Source organism: Schistocerca americana, chromosome 2 (genome assembly GCF_021461395.2).
Source record: "Schistocerca americana isolate TAMUIC-IGC-003095 chromosome 2, iqSchAmer2.1, whole genome shotgun sequence".
NCBI lineage: Eukaryota > Metazoa > Arthropoda > Insecta > Orthoptera > Acrididae > Schistocerca > Schistocerca americana.
The window spans coordinates 138243486-138265673 of NC_060120.1; the positions used below are offsets into that span (position 1 = coordinate 138243486).

Consider the following 22188-nt stretch of genomic DNA (forward strand, 5'->3'; position numbering starts at 1 on the left):
CAAACTAATCGGTAACAATTGTGGCCTGGTGACATGACATCACATTTTTGGAATATGAAGTCCATGAATGTCTGCAAATCGTGTCCAACCCGCAAAAAATAATCATTTCTAGTTAATGATCGGTTCAGTTGGACCAGAGGACCGAGTCTATTCCATGTAATCAATACCTTTATGGAGCCACCACCACCATACACAGTGCCTTGTGGACAAGTTGAGCCCATGGCTTCGTCAGGTCTGCCCCACACTCAAACGCTACTATCAACTCTTACCACCTGAAATCAGGACCCCACGGTTTTTCAGTCGTGTAGGGTCCAATCGACATGGTCACGAGCAAGGAGCGGAGCTGCAGGTGATGTGCTGTTAGCAAAGGCACTCGCAAAGATCGTGTGCTGCCATAGCCCAATAACACCAGATTTCCTCGTTCTGTCCTAACGGATACATTCGCCATACGCCCCACATTTATTTATGCGGTATTTTATGCAGAGCTGCTTGTCTGTTAGCACTGACAACTCTACGCAAACGCCATTGCTCTCGATCTTTAAAGTGAAGGTCACTCCACTGCGTTGTCCGTGGTGAGAGGTAATGCCAGAAATTATTTGCCATTCTCGGCACACTCTTGTCACTGTGGATACTGGAATACTGGTTTCCGTAATGGTTTCCGAAATGTAATATCCCTTGCGTCTAGCTCCAACTACCATTACGCGTTCACAGTCTGGTAATTCCCGTTTTGCCGCCATAGTCACGATGGGTATCTTTTTACATGAAACACCAGAATACAGATGACAGCTCCGCTAATTTACTGCCCTCTTATACCTCGTGTACGCCATACTGCCGCCATCTCCATAAGTACAAGTAGCTATCCCATTATTCTTGTCAGCTCTGTGTATTTCATGCGTATTTCTACACATATTTCACCTACATCTCTAGCGAATTTTGCCCTGCATTTTTTCCCATCCAGTACAATGTCTATGAAGTCATGTTTCCTGGGTTGTGTGTCGTACGGTGATATAAGTTTATAGATACATTCATCGGCATATGTGTATACAGTTTGCAAAACGTATTTTGAATAGAGTAACTAGGAAACAAGTGAGAAATTTTCACCGTTATGGATGATGCGGCAGTTTTTCACGCAAATCGATGTTTATGCCGTCATATATCCTGAACCCTGTTGTAAAACATATACTTTTCTAGGTACATTTAGCAGCATATGTGGATACTGTCGGCGAAATACGGTGCGAATACAGTTAATAGCAAAGAAGTAATAAATTAAAACGTCATCCATGATATGGCAGTTTTTCACGCATGTCAGTAGATGACGCATTATCTCCTGAAATATGTGCTGTACAATCATAAATTTTATTACGTATATTCAGCGTAATCTGGCGAAATGTGTTGCGAAAGGAAATAGTGACAAAGAAGTTGCGGCAGTTCTTTCTATCATTTCAGTATTTGACGTCATATCTCCTGAACTGTATAAGGTACAGAAATATATTTTTGTAATTACATTCAACAGAAGATGTTGATATTGAAAGCGGAAATTGTTGCTAATAGAATCAGGAGCAACGATGTGATTAATGTAAACGTCTTGCATGATGCTGTAGTCTCACACATTTCTCAGTGTTCATGTTCTCCTCAACTAAGTATCGTACAAACGAAGTAATTATTCTGCTACTTTCAGTGGTGTATGTGAATACAGTCTGCAAACTGTGTTAGGAATACAGTTAGCAGTAAAGAAGTAATAAATTAAAAATCCATCCCTCATGTGCCAGTTTTACTGAATGAACGGAGAAAATATGGTAACCGATAAACCTTTTTTCCTTTGCCAGTCGCAACAAGCAACGTGCTGGCTTGGCTCTTGTTTTTGAAAGGATTCGTTTTACTCGTCGAAGTTTCGATTTTGCTTCCAAAGATTTGTTTCGTTTGCATTTCATGCTTTCTTCGAAATGGTCTGATTTCACTTGGTACATATACATCTACATCTACATCTATACTCCGCGAGCCACCTTACGGTGTGTGGCGGAGGGTACTTATTGTACCACTATCTGATCCCCCCTTCCCTGTTCCATTCACGAATTGTGCGTGGGAAGAACGACTGCTTGTAAGTCTCCGTATTTGCTCTAATTTCTCGGATCTTTTCGTTGTGATCATTACGCGAGATATATGTGGGCGGTAGTAATATGTTGCCCATCTCTTCCCGGAATGTGCTCTCTCGTAATTTCGATAATAAACCTCTCCGTATTGCGTAACGCCTTTCTTGAAGTGTCCGCCACTGGAGCTTGTTCAGCATCTCCGTAACGCTCTCGCGCTGACTAAATGTCCCCATGACGAATCGCGCTGCTTTTCGCTGGATCATGTCTATCTCTTCTATTAATCCAACCTGGTAAGGGTCCCATACTGATGAGCAATACTCAAGAATCGGACGAACAAGCGTTTTGTAAGCTACTTCTTTCGTCGATGAGTCACATTTTCTTAGAATTCTTCCTATGAATCTCAACCTGGCGCCTGCTTTTCCCACTATTTGTTTTATGTGATCATTCCACTTCAGATCGCTCCGGATAGTAACTCCTAAGTATTTTACGGTCGTTACCGCTTCCAATGATTTACCACCTATGGCATAATCGTACTGGAATGGATTTCTCCCCCTATGTATGCGCATTATATTACATTTATCTACGTTTAGGGAAAGCTGCCAGCTGTCGCACCATGCATTAATCCTCTGCAGGTCCTCCTGGAGTACGTACGAGTCTTCTGATGTTGCTACTTTCTTGTAGACAACCGTGTCATCTGCAAATAGCCTCACGGAGCTACCGATGTTGTCAACTAAGTCATTTATGTATATTGTAAACAATAAAGGTCCTATCACGCTTCCCTGCGGTACTCCCGAAATTACCTCTACATCTGCAGATTTTGAACCGTTAAGAATGACATGTTGTGTTCTTTCTTCTAGGAAATCCTGAATCCAATCACAAACCTGGTCCGATATTCCGTAAGCTCGTATTTTTTTCACCAAACGTAAGTGCGGAACCGTATCAAATGCCTTCCTGAAGTCCAGGAATACGGCATCAATCTGCTCGCCAGTGTCTACGGCACTGTGAATTTCTTGGGCAAATAGGGCGAGCTGAGTTTCACATGATCTCTGTTTGCGGAATCCATGTTGGTTATGATGAAGGAGATTTGTATTATCTAAGAACGTCATAATACGAGAACACAAAACATGTTCCATTATTCTACAACAGATTGACGTAAGCGAAATAGGCCTATAATTATTCGCATCTGATTTATGACCCTTCTTGAAAATGGGAACGACCTGCGCTTTCTTCCAGTCGCTAGGTACTTTACGTTCTTCCAGCGATCTACGAGAAATTGCTGATAGAAAGGGGTAAGTTCTTTAGCATAATCACTGTAGAATCTTAAGGGTATCTCGTCTGGTCCGGATGCTTTTCCGCTACTAAGTGATACCAGTTGTTTTTCAATTCCGATATCGTTTATTTCAATATTTTCCATTTTGGCGTCCGTGCGACGGCTGAAGTCAGGGACCGTGTTACGATTTTCCGCAGTGAAACAGTTTCGGAACACTGAATTCAGTATTTCTGCCTTTCTTCGGTCGTCCTCTGTTTCGGTGCCATCGTGGTCAACGAGTGACTGAATAGGGGATTTAGATCCGCTTACCGATTTTACATATGACCAAAACTTTTTAGGGTTCTTGTTTAGATTGTTTGCCAATGTTTTATGTTCGAATTCGTTGAATGCTTCTCTCATTGCTCTCTTTACGCTCTTTTTCGCTTCGTTCAGCTTTTCCTTATCAGCTATGATTCGACTACTCTTAAACCTATGATGAAGCTTTCTTTGTTTCCGTAGTACCTTTCGTACATGATTGTTATACCACGGTGGATCTTTCCCCTCGCTTTGGACCTTAGTCGGTACGAACTTATCTAAGGCGTACTGGACGATGTTTCTGAATTTTTTCCATTTTTGTTCCACATCCTCTTCCTCAGAAATGAACGTTTGATGGTGGTCACTCAGATATTCTGCGATTTGTGCCCTATCACTCTTGTTAAGCAAATATATTTTCCTTCCTTTCTTGGCATTTCTTATTACACTTGTAGTCATTGATGCAACCACTGACTTATGATCACTGATACCCTCTTCTACATTCACGGAGTCGAAAAGTTCCGGTCTATTTGTTGCTATGAGGTCTAAAACGTTAGCTTCACGAGTTGGTTCTCTAACTATCTGCTCGAAGTAATTCTCGGACAAGGCAGTCAAGATAATGTCACAAGAGTCTCTGTCCCTGGCTCCAGTTCTGATTGTGTGACTATCCCATTCTATACCTGGTGGATTGAAGTCTCCCCCTATTACAGTAGTATGATCACGAAACTTCTTCACGACGTTCTGCAGGTTCTCTCTGAGGCGCTCAACTACTACGGTTGCTGATGCAGGTGGTCTATAGAAGCATCCGATTATCATATCTGACCCACCTTTGATACTTAACTTAACCCAGATTATTTCACATTCGCATTCGCTAATAACTTCACTGGATATTATTGAATTCTTTACTGCTATAAATACTCCTCCACCATTGGCGTTTATCCTATCCTTGCGGTATATATTCCATTCTGTGTCTAGGATTTCGTTACTGTTCACTTCCGGTTTTAACCAACTTTCCGTTCCTAATACTATATGCGCACTATTTCCTTCAATAAGAGATACTAATTCAGGAACCTTGCCCTGGATACTCCTGCAGTTTACCAATATTACGTTGACTTTTCCTGTTTTTGGTCTCTGAGGACGGACGTTCTTTATCAACGATGATAATGTCCTCTCTGGTAAGCCGTCAGGTATTTTATCGTTTCGCCCAAGGGGGGGTCCCTCTAACCTAAAAAACCCCCGTGTGCACGCCACACGTACTCTGCTACCCTAGTAGCTGCTTCCGGTGTGTAGTGCACGCCTGACCTGTCTAGGGGGGCCCTACAGTTCTCCACCCAATAACGGAGGTCGATGAATTTGCAACCATTATAGTCGCAGAGTCGTCTGAGCCTCTGGTTTAGACCCTCCACACAGCTCCAAACCAGAGGACCGCGATCGACTCTGGGCACTATGCTGCAGATATTAAGCTCAGCTTGCACTCCGCGTGCGATGCTGGTTGTCTTCACCAAATCAGCCAGCCGCCGGAAGGAACCAAGGATGGCCTCAGAACCCAAGCGGCAGGCGTCATTCGTTCCGACATGTGCTACTATCCGCAGCCGGTCACACCCAGTGCGTTCAATAGCTGCCGGAAGGGCCTCCTCCACATTACGGACGAGACCCCCCGGCAAGCACACCGAGTGCACACTGGCATTCTTCCCCGACCTACCCGCTATTTTCCTAAGGGGCTCCATAACCCGCCTAACGTTGGAGCTCCCTATAACTAATAGGCCCGCCCTCTGTGACTGTCGGGACCTTGCCGGAGAATCGGCCACTGGCCCAACAGGCGAGGCATCCTGTGGTGGCTCGGAAACGATGTCATCACCACTAGGAAGCACCCCGTACCTGTTGGAAAGGGGTAAGGCAGCTGCCACGCGGCCAGATCCCACCTTCGCCTTTCGGCCAGGCACGCGCGAGCCCACCACTGTCCGCCATTCACCCTGGAGTGATGGCTGACCGGTAAGATGCTCACTGCCGGAAGACGCAGCGACATCAGGGGTTCCATGCGATTCCAAGGCCACCGAAGTAGGCATAGGTCTCACCACAGTTGCCCCAACGCCACTACGAGCCGACGCCTGCGCCTCGAGCTCGATGAGCCTAACAGACAAAGCCTCCACCTGCCCCCGAAGAGTGGCCAATTCTCCTTGCGTCCGCTCACAACAACCACAGTTGGTATTGCTGGGACTGTGCCTCATGGACTCAAGCAGACTGGGAATACAATTCTGAGTCTGATATTATATCTCGACGTTCTGTGATGTTCAATTGAAAACGCAGTTTGCAAACTACCTCCTGACGCTGCTGAGGAGGTTAGGAGGCATGCATGCCCTGTGTTGACTAGGGCGCGTCCACCCAAGAGTAAAGTAACAGCAGCACAGAGGGCTGCTTTACTCTCTCTCAAAGTTGATCCTGATATTGTTATTTTGCCTGCGGACAAGGGCAATGCCATCGTTCTTTTTAAACAAACAGGATGATGTACAAAAGATACAACGTTTTTTTATCTCACTCAGCGTATCGCAGAATCGAAGCTGACCCCACAAAATGTGTTGAGAGAAAGACCAACAGCCTCCTGAAGTAAAATGGTTTGTCGCAGAACACTGTCAGGAGTCTTAACACCTATAAAACTCCTCCCCCTAGGTTATACGGCCTTCCCAAGGTACACACGGAAGGTTCCTTTCCGTCGTATAGAGAGTAATATCGGTGCGCAAACATATCGTGTAGCCAAGCATCTTTCTTCTCTGTTGAGTCCACAAATTGGTCGGTGTGAACATCATAACAGAAACTCAGCTCATTTCTTACGTCGATTGGGGCGACTGCGGTTGAATTACTTCGGTATTTTAGTAAGTTTTGATGTGGTCTCTTTCTTCACTCGTGATCCTCTGATTCGTTGCGGTTAATTGAGGCTAGGTTTCGTGCCGAATCAACTAATTTCTTTCAGCATGTGTTGACATCCACCCACTTACGGACAGACAGATGGAGTTGCGATGGGTAGTCCGTTGTCTCCTGTGGTCGCAAATTTGTTTATGGAAGACTTCGAGGAACGTGCATTGGAATCGGCACCTTCCAGGCCCATCTGTTTCTTTACATATGTTGATGATACTTTTGTTGTTTGGCCTCATGGTAGGGAGAATTTGAAACACTTTCTGGAACTTCTGAACTCCATCCACCCGAACATTCGTTTCACGATGGAGGTGGAAGAGGATGGTTGCCTTCCCTTTCTTGACGTTTTGGTTAGAAGTAAGTTCAAATGGCTCTGAGCGCTATGGGACTTAATATCTGTAGTCATATGTCCCCTAGAACTTAGAACTACTTAAACCTAACTAACCAAAGGACAGCACACAACACACAGCCATCACGAGGCAGAGGAAATCCCTGATCCCGCCGGGAATCGAACCCGGGAACCCGGGCGTGGGAAGCGAGAAGAATACCGCACGACCACGAGCTGCGGACGGTTAGGAGTAAGGATGATGGACCACTGGGACATGCAGTTTACAGGAAACGTACTCACACTGACTTGTGTTTACAGGCTAATAGTTGTCACCATTGAGCTCAGCGTGAAGGGGTACTTCGTACCTTGGTACACAGGGCACCTGTCATTTCCGACACTGAGACTTTGTCAGCTGAACTGTCCCATCTTGAAGCTACGTTTCGTCATAATGATCATGGTGACAGATAGACTGAACGTGCGTTGCGCTATCGACCAACTGTGCATCGGGTGACTGATGATAATACTGAGTCGGCACCTAAGTCTACTGCCTTTTTGCCTTACGTAGGAATCAATTCCAACAAGGTCGGTTGTATTTTACGGAAATACGATATGAAATGTCTTTTCCGACCTCCATCTAAAATCAGGGTGCTTTTGGGTTCCATTAAGGATGACTTGGTTTGCGAAAGGCGGGTTTATATCGCATTCCTTAAAGCTGTGGCATGACACATATTGGTCAAACTTTCAGGACCGTGGAGGATGTACTGAGCATAAACGACACACACAATTACAGCAGCCAAGTAGATCTCCTATTGCCGAACATTGCTTGGATACTGGTCACCCTACGTTATACAACAACACTGGAATATTGGCATGCACGTCCAGCTATTGGGACAGTGTTAGTAAGGAGGCAGTTGAGATTAAATTAGGGAGCAACGTTGTAAACAGGGATGGAGGTTTTTGTTTAAACTCTGTGTTGGAATCCTGCTCTCTCTCCCTTGTCAAAAAAAAAGAGGGACAGAGTCAATGTTACCTCACGTGCTAGTTCGTAGTCTCACTATCGATGTCTCTTACTTTAGTCATCTCAGGTGGTACTAGTGTCCAGCGTGTGTGTTATCTTTCCTGTAATAGGCCGAGAACCGAGGTTTTAAATTTGCCTGTACATCGCCTGTCCGTTGCAGTTTGCCTTGAAAATGGCGGGGTGTCCTCCCGCCGAAATATCGGCTGTTGCTGTTAGTACTACCTGGCTGAATAACCCCTAAGTTGTTTGAAAACTGTATACGCCAGGAGAAACTCAGGTGTCACAACTTTTGTAGGTTTTGGCATTTACTCTTCTACACAACTTGACATTTTGTAGAAATTTTTATCTACTAAATTATCACGTCCAACTGGCCTCCATGCCATTTTCAGAAAAGTTGTGGTGAAAGCCTCTGATGAATATGATGGAGAAGCACTTTAAGATCATATTTCACATTAGCGCCTACCGTGCTACGTTTTACGCAGCGGCATTGTTTGCATAACGAAGTAAAGTATGGGACACATTTCTCTGTAGTCTTTCCACAACAAGTTCCTCCTTCCACGCTGTGAAAGTTGTTAACACACGTTCTTGTTCAAACAGCATTTTTTTTAGGCCGAATCACAGTAATTTTAACTGTGGTGATGATAAACCGTATGATCTTAAGGGCAATTTGCGTATCTACAAATCAAGGGGGGGGGGGGGGAGGGTGCGTTATTGTAGGCTTAGATTTGTTTGGCAATAAGTTAAGCGGTAAGAGATGTATTGTACTATGCTGCTTGAAACTCAAATGTTGAATAACATGTTTAATAATTATAAAATATGCACATGATTACAAATAAAATAGGTGTCCCACTTGCAGAAAATGTTTGTTGTTATTCCTTTTATTTCTTTAAAGTAGCTGCTATACTGATGGTAGCTGTCCTTTTAAAAACTAGCTGGCGAACGGTTATTGTGTATCCATCACCAACAAAGATTAAACATATAGAAATAAGACTGTCATTGTATTAATTGCTTTTTCCAGGCGTTCATTCCTGCCTGTCAGTTATTATTTAGGGACAAATGGAAAATTGATATGTGGATTTTAGTAGGATACTTCAACTTATTTCACTATGTTGAGTTATGAGAATACCTTGTTAACTTCAAGTGACTCTTACAATATTTCCGAATAGAGTGTGTGCAGTGCTAAGTGTCTACAATCAATATATTTGGCTGATGGGTATAACTCAGACTGGCAATCAGAGTCATGACAGATCTTCCACCAGTACATGGACTCCCATGAAGCCCAGAAATAAAATTTCCACTGTTATAGTGTCAGTATTCCCTAGCACTCTGCAGTATTCGGTCTTGATGTGTCTCTCTACCTCACTGGACAGCTTGGGTTCTTTGACCCGCAATCCAATTTGTAGTTAGCATCTTACTTTCTGTTGTATACCGCCCTCCTTTCCCAAACTAAACACACACAGCTGCCGAAAATAACCATTCAAATGCGTTACTGTGTAAATTCTAGTTTTCCTGATATCTTCTGTAAGCTGGGTTATAAATCTAGTAACGTCCATACTCTGGCATTTCGAGTGCGCATTGTCATTCATGTTCTGGCCAAATACTGAATTTGGGTTGCTTCCTTGGATCTGAAGCTAAAATATTTTTGTGGAAGGTGCAAGTAGAAAAGTGCCTGACGGATGATTTCTGCTGCCTTCCGACTCTCCTCATACAAATATACAAATTATTGGCACACATGTGTTAACTAAGAAAAATATTCAATAAGTAGTCTATTTAAGCACATCGCTGCTTCCTTGAAAATCATATAGAAAGACGGGACCCATCGTCCTTCATCGTTATTTCCTACCCTCATCCTCTAGCAGTCACTCCAATCTTTCAGTATAACATTAATAAACACTAATTTAGTTTATGTCCCTAAAAGTGATCAAATATAGAATCATTGCTTGCCAGACTGAACATTAAATCCAGTACTCATCTTAGGGCTAAAGCTCCATCCTGCATCGTCTTCACTTACAAATAAAATTTGTTTATGGATTGGTTCCGGTTTCAGCAAGCAAACTCTTCTTCTTTTCTACACAGACATGTTTCGCTGAAGTTACAGATCCATCAGTTTCTTGTTTTCTTTGTATTAAATAAGAACAATAATTGCTTTTTACTAGCTACACATTAGGATTTCAGTTCTTAAGCCGAGCGTTCACAAATTTGAAAACAGACGAAATTTGACAAACTGCCTATTGGCTTCTGTCTCGGGTTCTTCGGCCGACGTTCATCTAATGATTTTACTGACATTTCGCCAGCACGAGTGGCTGGCACTGTCGAAGCTTCACCCTCCATTGCCGGTGGTGAACTGGAGCCGAGCTCGCGCCCGCAGACTATATGTACGTGGCTCGCTAACATCTTTTTCCGCGGTCATTTCCGGTGCGATTCTCCTCTTGCTACCTGCGACGGTCGTTCGTTGCCGTACAGGGAGCCAGGATCCGTTTAAGGCTTTCCTCTTTCTTATTGAAGCTGTTCGCGTGTTTTTGTATTTCTACAGCTTTCCTGAACAAGCTCGTGAGATAGTGCTTCTCTACAGCCAGAACTTCGCTGTCGGCGTATTTTATTACGTGGTCGGTCTCACTCAGTGCTTGCTCCGCCACGGCCGATTTCTCCACCTACCCCAACCTACAATGTCGCTGAAGTTCTCTGATCCTGGTGTTGATTGATCGTCCAGTCATTCCGACATAAACTTTTCCGCATTTGCATGGTATACGGTATATTCCCGACATTGCAAGTGGGTCCCTTTTCTCCTTTGGCGATATAAGACGCTCTTTGATCTCCCTTGTCAGTTTGAAAATTGTCTTTATGCCATGCTTGCGCAATATACGGCCGATTCTGTCTGTCACTCTGGGAATGTATGGCAGAAAGGCCGTATCCGACATTTCTTTTTCTGATTCGTTACTTCGCCGTGGGTTTGGCTCTGTTACACTTCTAATATAATTTGTGGAGTAGCCATTGCTCCTCAGAACACTTTCCAGGTGTTGCATTTCGCGTCTGAGGTGTTGCGGCTCACATATTCGTCCTGCTCACCAAAACTATTATAAGTTGTACCAAAACGATCGAACCGTAGTTTTGGTAGAGCACAACCGTAGTGATGAGGTGTTGATGTCCAACGCACTGTCGCATTTTTGTGGTTTCAAGGCCACTCAACCACTTCCCATACATTCACACGTCAATAGCACGGGAACAGCTAACCTGCTTAGCCGTTTCATGGTTACTCATTTCCACCTACCGATCCATAACTATCTGACCCTTATCAGAGTCACTTACGTCACTGTGTTTCCCCATTTTCTGTCTGCATTGTCCCTAGAACGATAACCTGCTCTTCTCAGCTCCGCTTATAGACTTCTCTTACTGTGTCTCGTGCCTGCAGTGATGCTAGGTAGCATTCAGTCTAGCGGTGAGCAGTGGTCGTAATGTTCTGGGTCATCGGTGTACATCAACATACAAACTCATCCCTATCACGCATCTAAATTACGCATGGAGTTAGCTGTTAATGACAGCAAGAAATAAGAAAATATTATTTCAGTGCTGTTACGTAGGGAACTCATCGATCAATACACAGTGTTTTAAGACATAAAGGAATTAATGACATTAGCTGCCGTGGGCACTGATTAAAATCAATGTGGAAATTTGAAACTTTGCGCTGGACTTGTACTGAAGAACACGGTTTCCACTTATTATGCCGAAGCACTGACCGCTTTGCTGTCATGTTACAGTGGTCATCGCAACTGCACAAACTACCCTAGCACGTCTCCCGTCAAACCCACGTTCTCAACTTATCCACACACTACCTATGTAATGCCCCTTGCTCATTGTTTTCATTACTTGTGTCATTTTGCCAATTCCCGGAAGAGTTTGAGTGTGGTATACATCTGCACCGAAGTGATCAACTGGTCGTCCTCCCCTTAATTATATAAATGTTGTGTCTAGGCCTTTGATCATGCAGCCATTATGAACCAAGATGCAGAGAAATTAATGACGTTAGCTACCAATAGGGGTTGGTTTAAATCAATGTGGAAAGTTGGAAATTTGTGCTGGACCGGGATTTGAACCTGGTTCTCCTACATACTAAGGTACATGCATTGACCCCTTCATAATCGGGATACAGTGATCATAGCAACAGCATGGATTACCCTACATTCCTCCTATCAGACCCGAATCCTCAACTTACCCACAGACAACATGTCCAAAAGAACTGCATATATATATATATATATATATATATATATATATATATATATATATATATATATATATATTTGCATTGCAGATGCACACCACGCTCGAACTCGTATGGGAATCCGTGAAATGCTGCGAATATCGAGGACGACGGGAATGGGGACTACACCACAAGTGTGTGAAGTTGAGAGTTTTGGTCTGATGGAAGGGGTGCTCGGGTAGCCCAAGCAGTTGCAGTCACTATTGTGTCTGAATGGCACAGTGGTTAGTGCATCTGCCTAGAAAGCGAGAGACGCAGGTTAGAGTACCGGTCTAGCACAAGTTATCAAATTTCCCTATTGATTAAAATCAATGCTTACTTGTACTTAATGATGTTAGTTCCTTTGTGTCTTCATAGTGGTTGCAGGGTCAAAATGGTGTGTGTTCTTTCGGACATATCCAAAAGAACACACACCATATATTGACAGTGTTTCAATCCACGTTAACAGTTAGTTATGTAGATGAAGATGTATTTTGTGGGAATTTTGTGGGCATTATAACAGCTGGGATGGGTTTTCCTATCAAGGGCGCAGTGGACGTCTTATGTCTGTATAGCTATTTCAGATTAATACACCACGATATTTGTTTATTTCGTGTCACCATGTGGAGACTGTCGCTGACGTTTGTGTAGTGTGCATCTGTGGTTGTATGAGACCAGTCTTAATGTATTAAATGAAAGTGCCCCACAGCAAAGTTCTGCCTCCACAGGCCCATGGCTGCTGTTGCTCTAACGTTGCAGCAGGCTACGTACCCTAAAGTTATCTTCTTCTCTTGTTGTTCGTATTATAGATAAAAGTTATCAGAGTCTTTCTCTCTTGGTGACAGATACGAGCGACCGATAGACACCGTGTCTGACCTACACGAGAGTGGTCTGGAGTGGGCTGAAAGACATTTGGTGTACCTCTACTCAATCAGAGAACTCACAGACCAGATCTACGTGGACCTGATCCAGCGCTTCCGTGTGTTCTCATCGGATACCCTACACTCTAGGACCACCACACGAGATTTGGCCTTCGTCATAGAGAGACTTCCAGGAGGTAAGACATTCAGAATGTGATTTGCCATTTACACTAATCTTAGTGAAACTAAAACACGCAGTTTTGAGTTAGTTGTTACCAAATTAATGTAATATTTACCACAGAAGGATTTTAACTGTTAAGGAATCGTCAAAATTTGATTTTCAGTGAACGCACTGAAGAATATCATTGTATACAGGGTGTTACAAAAAGGTACGGCCAAACTTTCAGGAAACATTCCTCACACACAAATAAAGAAAAGATGTAACGTGGACATGTGTCCGGAAACGCTTAATTTCCATGTTAGAGCTCATTTTAGTTCCGTCAGTATGTACTGTACTTCCTCGATTCACCGCCAGTTGGCCCAATTGAAGGAAGCTAATGTTGACTTCGGTGCTTGTGTTGACATGCGACCCATTGCTCTACAGTACTAGGATCAAGCACATCAGTACGTAGCATCAACAAGTTAGTGTTCATCACGAACGTGGTTTTGCAGTCAGTGCAATGTTTACAAATGCGTAGTTGGCAGATCCCCGTTTGATGTATGGATTAGCACGGGGCAATAGCCGTGGCGCGGTACGTTTATATCGAGAAAGATTTCCAGAACGAAGGTGTCCCGACAGGAAGACGTTCGAAGCAATTGATCGGCGTCTTAGGGAGCACGGAGCATTCCAGCCTATGACTCGCGACTGGGGAAGACCTAGAACGACGAGAACACCTGCAATGGACGAGGCAATTTTTCGTGCGGTTGACGATAACCCTAATGTCAGCGTCAGAGAAGTTGCTGCTGTAAAAGGTAACGTTGACCACGTCACTGTATGGAGAGTGCTACGAGAGAACCAGTTGTATCCGTACCATGTACAGCTTGTGCAGGCACTATCAGCAGCTGATTGGCCTCCACGGCTACACTTCTGCGAATGGTTCATCGAACAATGTGTCAATTTTCATTTCAGTGCAAGTGTTCTCTTTACGGATGAGGCTTCATTCCAACGTGACCAAATTGTAAATTTTCACAATCAACATGTGTGGGCTCACGAGAATCAGCACGCAATTGCGCAATCACGTCATCAACACAGATCTTCTGTGAACGTTTGGGCAGGCATTGTTCGTGAAGTCTTGATTGGGCCCCATGTTCTTCCACCTACGCTCATTGGAGCACGTTATCATGATTTCATACGGGATACTCTACCAGTGCTGCTAGAACATGTGCCTTTACAAGTACGACACAACACGTGGTTCATGCACGATGGTGCGCCTGCACATTTCAGTCGAAGTGTTCGTACGCTTCTCAACAACAGATTCGGTGACCGAGGGGTTGGTAGAGGCGGACCAATTCCATGGCCTCCACGCTCTCCTGACCTCAACCCTCTTGCTTTCATTTATGGGGGCATTTGAAAGCTCTTGTCTACGCAACCCCGGTACCAAATGTAGAGACTCTTCGTGCTCGTATTGTGGACGGCTGTGATACAATACGCAATTTTCTCCAGGGCTGCATCAGCGCATCAGGGATTCCATGCGACGGAGGGTGGATGCATGTATCCACGCTAACGGAGGACATTTTGAACATTTCCTGTAACAAAGTGTTTGAAATCACGCTGGTACGTTCTGTTGCTGTGTGTTTTCATTCCACGATTAATGTGATTTGAAGAGAAGTAATAAAATGAGCTCTAACATGGAAATTAAGCGTTTCCGGGCACATGTTCACATAACATATTTTCTTTCTTTGTGTGTGAGGAATGTTTCCTGAAAGTTTGGCCTTACCTTTTTGTAACACCCTGTATAATTGAGTAACACAAGACGCTTGAGGAACTCGCCGGTAACATTGGCCAGACACACATAAAACCGCGATATTTGTCATTAAAAGTGGGTAAGGTGGTGTGTGGTCCCGCCAAGAAGTTTAGTTCAAGCTGTAATCGAAGGAGTATGCGTTTACCGATTTCATGGATGGAGTGAACTAAAATTTATTCGCTCAGTGAAACTAGAAGTCTGGAAATACTTTGAACTGCCGACATTCGGAGGCGATGGAAGCCTCAATCTTATACTTCATTCTACGTACGTGAATATTATGTGACACTAAAGGGTGCATCGTAAATGATAGATGTGAAGAGAGAGGAGGTGAGGAGGAGAAGATGAACAGAGACAGAAAGACAGGGAGGAGGAAACGGACAGCAAGAGGGGAAGGGGGTGGGCAGGAAGAAGGGGTAGGTGAACGTGGAAAAGGAGAATAGGGAGAAGGAGGTTGAATTAAATAAATACCGAGCATCACCAGGTTTGGCGGTTAGCAGTGAACTAAATTCTTTTACGTAAACATACGCATTAAGAATAATTTCATTTCATCACTTCTATAGATAATCCTGTTGGTCGTTCTTCCTCTAAAACGAAAATATTCACCACAAGTAGTAATCTTGCAGGGTATACCCACTTTATTATCTCTGTTGCCAACATATATTCACACATTGAAGATAAACTCTTCTGGAATGTCATGAATCTGTTCATCTTTGTTACCGTGAAACATCTCTTTTAATGAAAAGCGCCCATAGCTCTTATGGTATACGTTTTTAGAGCCCTTTCTTACCAGGCAGTTTTTCTTGTGTTGGTCCATACTACCACCTCTGAAAATTGGCTTCCTTGCAATATTATCCACAAGCTTACTGGTACGTGTATTCCACTGTCAGAGGCAATACAACGATTTTCACGTATAACTTTCGACTCGCTTGTTTCCGGACCGCAGTTCCTTACTTCAAATTGATATATTTCCCTTCCGCATTATCCCAGAAAGTCTTAACATCATCACGAAATCATCGTTAGATTCACGGAGGCTAGGTTCAGTTACTATGCCTCAGATCGTATGATACTTAGTCAACTAGTTCTACTGCGATGAACTACCGCTATCTCGTCTTGAAGTCACCAAACTGCAGAAACCATTCTAATGATCCTATTAATAACAGCGCTTGTGTCGTCTTAAATGTTACAAAACGTCTGTCTTTTGCGAGAAGGCGATTTACTTGGTGCGCAGACATCGCGTTAGCACCGTATGTTTAGGGAGATAAATGTTGTACGTGAACATAAAACATGAAAATACCTAAACACTGTTCTTTGTGTTGTAGCATTGTATCTTTAAGTTTCTGAAGCATAAACTGAGGCAAGATAGGAAGAATTATTTAAGACTTGTGTAAAAAACCATTGATGAAGTCCAAACCAGATACTCAGTATTTTAGACCTCAATGAAGGGACCAAAAGCTAAGGATCCTCCTATTGTCTACAATGCGATCGCTGCGTACGAAGCGCGTTCACTTTCAACATACCAAGAACCCCCACACAGCACGTGTACCTTACAAAATACCTCCACCATGCCGGATCGTCTTTTGCGTAGTGTAGTGCAGCATATCGGCGTTACACGCTGAAAGTCTCTTGGAGAAATATTGAGACATGCTGCCTCTGTAGCCGCGCATGGTTGCGAAAGTGTTGCCGGTGCAGGATTTCGTGCACAAAGTGACCGCGTCATTGAGTCCCATAAGTTGTTCACCAGCATTCATATCGGGCGATTTTGGTGGCCAAATAATTCGCTCGATTTGTCCAAACTGTTCTTCAAACCAGTCGCGAAAATTTGTAACCCAGGAACATGACGCATTGTCATCCATAAAAATACCGTCGTTGTTCGGTAATAAGAACCCAATGAATAACTGCAGTGGTCTCAAGGAACATAACCATTTCCACTCGTCGGTCATCTGCTGCCACAGCCAATTAACGTCAAATTTCGCCGTACTGTCCTAACGGATAGATTCGCCGCACGTCCGACATTGTTTTCTGTGGTCATTTCAGGCAGTTTTGCTTGTCTGTTAGTAATGACATGGCCGCTGCTCTCGATCGCTAAGTAAGGTCGTCGGCCGCTGCGTTGCCATTGTGAGGAGTAATGCCTGAAATTTTATATTCTTGGCACACTCTTGACACTGTGGATCTTGGAGTACTGAATACACTAACGATTCACAAATTGGAGTGTCCCACGTGTCTAGTTGCACCAGCATTCCGTGTTCAAAATCTGTTAGTTCCTGTCGTGCGGCTATAATCATGTCGGAAATCTTTTTACGTGAATCACCTCAGTACAAATGAACATACCGGCAGTGCACTGCCGTTTTATACCTTGTATACACGATACTACCGCCAACTATATATGTTCTTGTCGCTATCCAATGAGTTTTGCCACCTCAGTGTATGTTACAAGCTATCTGCAATTGTTAAATCATTGTAGGAAAATGTATCTTTACTTACGAAAGTCAATAAGCAGTGATGTGTGTAATGAAAATTCGTTTTGGAAAAGCACCAAGTGTCGACTGCCGCGTATTTCATTTTGCACAAAACTACATCGACTCAAATTGTTAGGTTTTCGTCTTTTAATCCCAGCAGAGCTACAGATTACTCTGAAAAACTGAAGAACACATCGTCTACATTATGTTGATTTAAATGACTGCTTTTAATGTAGGAATAATACTCCTCTAAAATACACCACTCACCATTAAAATTACTACAACAAGAAGAAATGTAGATTATAAACGGGTATTCATTGGACAAATATATTATACTAGAACTGACATGTGATTACATTTTCACGCAATTCGGGTGCATAGATCCTGAGAAATCAGTACCCAGAACAACCACCTCGGGCCTTAATAACGGCCTTGATACTCCTGGGCATTGAGTCAACAAGAGCTTGGATGGCGTGTACAGGTACAGCTGACCATGCAGCTTCAACACGATACCACAGTTCATCATGAGTAGCGACAGGCTTATCGTGATGAGCCAGTGGCTCGGCCACCTTTGACCAGACGTTTTCAACTGGTGAGAGATCTGGAGAATGTGCTGGCCAGGGCACCAGTCGAACATTTCCTGTATCCAGAAAGGCCCGTACAGGACCTAAAGCATGCGTGCATTATCCTGCAAAATGTAGGGTCTCGCAGGGATCGAATGAAGGGTAGAGCCACGGGTCGTGACACATCTGAAATGTAAAGTCCACTGTTCAAAGTGCCGTCAATGCGAACAAGAGGTGACCGAGGCGTGTAACCAATGCCACCCCATACCATCACGCCGGATAATACGCCAGTATGGCGGTGACGAATACACTCTTACAATGTGCGTTCACCGCTATGTCGCCAAACACGGATGCGACCATCGTAATGCTGTAAACAGAGCCTGGATTCATCCGAAAAAGTGACGTTTGGCCATTCGCGCACCCAGGTTCGTCGTTGAGTATACCATCGCTGGCGCTCCTGTCTGTGATGCAGCGTCAAGGGTAACCGCAGCCATGGTCTCCGAGCTGATAGTCCATGCTGCTGCAAACGTCGTCGAGCTGTTCGTGCAGATGGTTTTTGTCTTGCAAACGTCCCCCTCTGTTGACTCAGGGATCGATACGTGTCTGCACGATCCGTTACAGCCATGCGGATAAGATGCCTGTCATCTCGAATGCTAGTGATACGAGGCCGTTGGGATCTAGCACGGCGATCCGTATTACCCTCCTGAACCCACCGATTCCATATTCTGCCAACGTCATTGGATATCGACCAACATGAGCAGCGATGTCGCGACAGGATAAACCACAATCGCGATAGGCTACAATCCGATCTTTATCAAAGTCGGAAACGTGATGGTACATATTTCTCCTCCTTTCACGAGGCATCACAACAACGTTTCAGCAGGCAATGCCGGTCAACTGCTGTTTATGTATGAGAAATCGGTTGGAAGCTTCCCTCATGTCAACAAGTTGTAGGTGTCGCCACCGGCGCCAGCCTTGTGTGAATGCTCTGAAAAGCTAATCATTTGCATATCACAGCATCTTCTTCCTGTCGGTTAAATTTCGCGACTGCAGCATGTCATCTTCGTGGTGTAGCAATTTTAATGGCCAGCAGTGTACATAATGTACGTATGTATGAGATATATCGAAATTAATGTAGCGAATACAAACGTCTATAACAATTTGATGCGACAGACGACATACATAAGAACTACAGGGGACGAAAAAGGAAATTTGAAAACGTCGATCCTTGCGTAACCTTAGTGAATGGAAAGCCGGAACGAAACTGTACGATCCATGTTCTCCACTGAGCTAAGTGTTTGAACAAACATTTACTTGGACATGCTTGAGCAATAGCTGATGCCACAACTTTATACGGCTTGCACTGAGTCAGCATAAAAGAGTACCCCCACAATAGTGTGGATGTTAGCACATGCTTAAATCAATGCCATCGAAAGTGTTGGTCGCAACGACTCTCTTTTGCGCTATTGACAACCCAAGAATCCAGACCTGGCATTCAACGATCTATTTTTATGGTGTTATGGAAAGTCCTTGGGTATGTTACTCCTTTACGGAAAACGAATCTTTATCGGTCACTCTCATATATTTCATAATCTACCGCGTGAAATGAATTATCGCCTATATTTTCTCCTCGTGACCAAGGGATGTGATATAGAACACCTATAAAATAAGTAACGAAAACTTGAACGTTCTTTTCCGATACATTTAATTCGTCTCGATGTATCCTTACGCATACTTACAATCGCTTGCAGTCGCCATATTTATTTTGAATTAGCCTGTTTAAAAGTGATTAGTTACAGTTATCTGCGTATTTGAATCTATATTCACAACAGTCCTGGCTAGGTGCAGTCAAAGATTTCTGTAAAAACTTACAGTAACTATAATAAATTCACTGTTGTGTTTGAGAGTGTCACAGCACTGATATTACCTATAACGGGAGAGTTGCCTCAATTTGACGACTTTTCAGGTTTTGTAGAATGAAGGCTTTCACGACCGGGTGACATGGCTGTTGATATACTTCCGGGATGTGAGGTCGTGGTCCAAGAACTTTTCTGCTCCTTACGTTTCGTCCAGGACTGCGCTGGACGAAACGTAAGGAGCAGAAAAGTTCTTGGACCTTTTCAGGTTTTGTTTATTAAAGCCAAAAAAGTAAGCTAAAAATTCATTTAAACAATCCCATCCTAAACTGTAGGGTGTTGTTCTTGGTATATGAAATAAAAAAAACGCAAATTCCGAGAAGAATAAACACACTACACTTAATTTTCTAAACATCTGCAATTGGCGCAAATTAGGAATCTGGTTTCCTAATATGTACCAGTGTGTGCGTAAATTGTACTACCCTCATAAAAAAATGTTCAAAAGTATGTGGAATGTTATGGGACGTAACTGCTAAGGTCATCAGCCCCAAAGCTTACACACTACTTAACCTAAATTATCCTAAGGACAAACACAGACACCCATGCCCGAGGGAGAACTCGAACCTCCGCCGGGACCAGCCGCCCAGTCTATGACTACAGCGCCTTTGACCGCTCGGCTAATCCCGCGCGGCTACCCACATAATCTATGCCCCTGAACTTGAAGATATGTACTAGTCTGAATTTAAGGAAATGTTCCATATTTTGGTTCTGACATCCCTATTTGCTGGCCTTACAATATAGCTTTCTCCCTCCTGTCCTCACCCTTGAACGCTTTCCATGAATCAATATTTTGCTTTTCATGTATCTGATCATTTTTTTATTTTCCTATTTGGTCTTCCTCGGACAACTTGGCAATATGATTTCTCCGCTTTTCGAATCAGCTACAGTCGTGCCTATCCCGCAGAGTTTCCAAAATACTTTCTTTTGGCAGGTGACCCAGTAATTCTATATTTAGTCTCCCTTGCTTCAGTTAACTTTTTTTATCATTTCACTCGGTTTCGATTATAATTTTTAATTAATCAATTGATTTATCCCACTTTCTACCTGCCACGGATTCTTCTGCATCAAATTTATGTAGCAATCCGTTTCTTTCTCTAATGTCGAAAGCAAGTTTTCTTAAGTCTTTTTAAATGTTAGAATCTTCCAATTCATTTTCAAAATCGTTGGCAATCATCATTACTGGGGTCAAAAATTTTTCTAGCACCGTTTGCATTTTTATTTTCAGTATCCCTCTTAATCGATGGCTTATGCACAGTTTATATGCGTGCACATTCACTTAATCCATGATCTCCATTTATATATACCGTTACAGCTAAACTCTATTCATCTTTGCTACAGTTTCCATAAATCGCTCTGTTGCCAAACTGTTATACAAAATAATTATTTAATTAATAACTTAGGATTAAGAAAATTAACACGCTGACCTCTCAAACAGGTGGACAGTATAAGAGGTGCGAATGTTATACTAGCGTTATAAACTAGGAACAAGTTCAATACAGGAAAATCTCACTGCTCACTGCCTTGGCAATTGTTTGGACGTGAAATCGCATGGGCCATATGACAGCTCTGGTACTGTACAATACACCATTTCCCCACGTTACATAGAGTAACACATGTATAACGTAAACAATCGTTTTGCTGCTTTTTTTACATAGTACAAGTGTGCTTTAATCACGTAAACTATATTTAATTAAATGTGAAATAATTTGCCGTACAAGTTTGGATCGTACACTGTAAGTGTTCCAGTATATAAACCGATCGCGTGGACTCCATTATTATACTCCTTCCCTTTCTCTAATATCTTATTTCACTTGATTTCTCTAGCTGGATAGAGAGCTTAGCAGTAATGTTAACATTTTCATATCCATCTCCACAGGTTATTTCACGATCGGTGACTACATCGACGAGGAGGCAGCTAGTAGGTGGCTACGACCAATGCGTGAGGACATCTATTGGGAGTATGTGGTCTTTGCAGTCCCCAAAGGATGGGCGTATCTTCAGAGACTTGACAACATGATCGACAGACTCCTCCAGGCTGGGATAATGTATACCTGGGAAGGACAGGTTTGTTTCCATTTCAACTTGCTGGCACGTACAGAGTTCTCTAACGCATAATATGCTATAAGTGGCATTTTGTTGTAATTTTTTTTTATTCATCAAATTTCTCCTGTGCCATTCTCTTCATCTAGGATTACTACTTCCACTCCACATCCTCAATTACTTGTTGGACGTATACCGATCCCTCTTATTTCCTTCAGTTTTTACCCACTACAGCTCCCTGTAGT

The 22188-nt window shown here is 43.3% G+C and overlaps 1 protein-coding gene across 1 annotated transcript in view; it reads left to right on the forward strand.

Annotated features, from left to right (window-relative positions):
• Window positions 1–22188, forward strand: part of LOC124593833 (glutamate receptor 1-like) — a 115674-nt gene that overhangs the window by 84037 nt on the left and 9449 nt on the right. The window contains exons 5-6 of the mRNA XM_047132181.1: window positions 12990–13201; window positions 21780–21967. Coding sequence (XP_046988137.1) covers window positions 12990–13201; window positions 21780–21967 — 400 coding nt within the window. The remainder of the gene's footprint in view (window positions 1–12989; window positions 13202–21779; window positions 21968–22188) is intronic.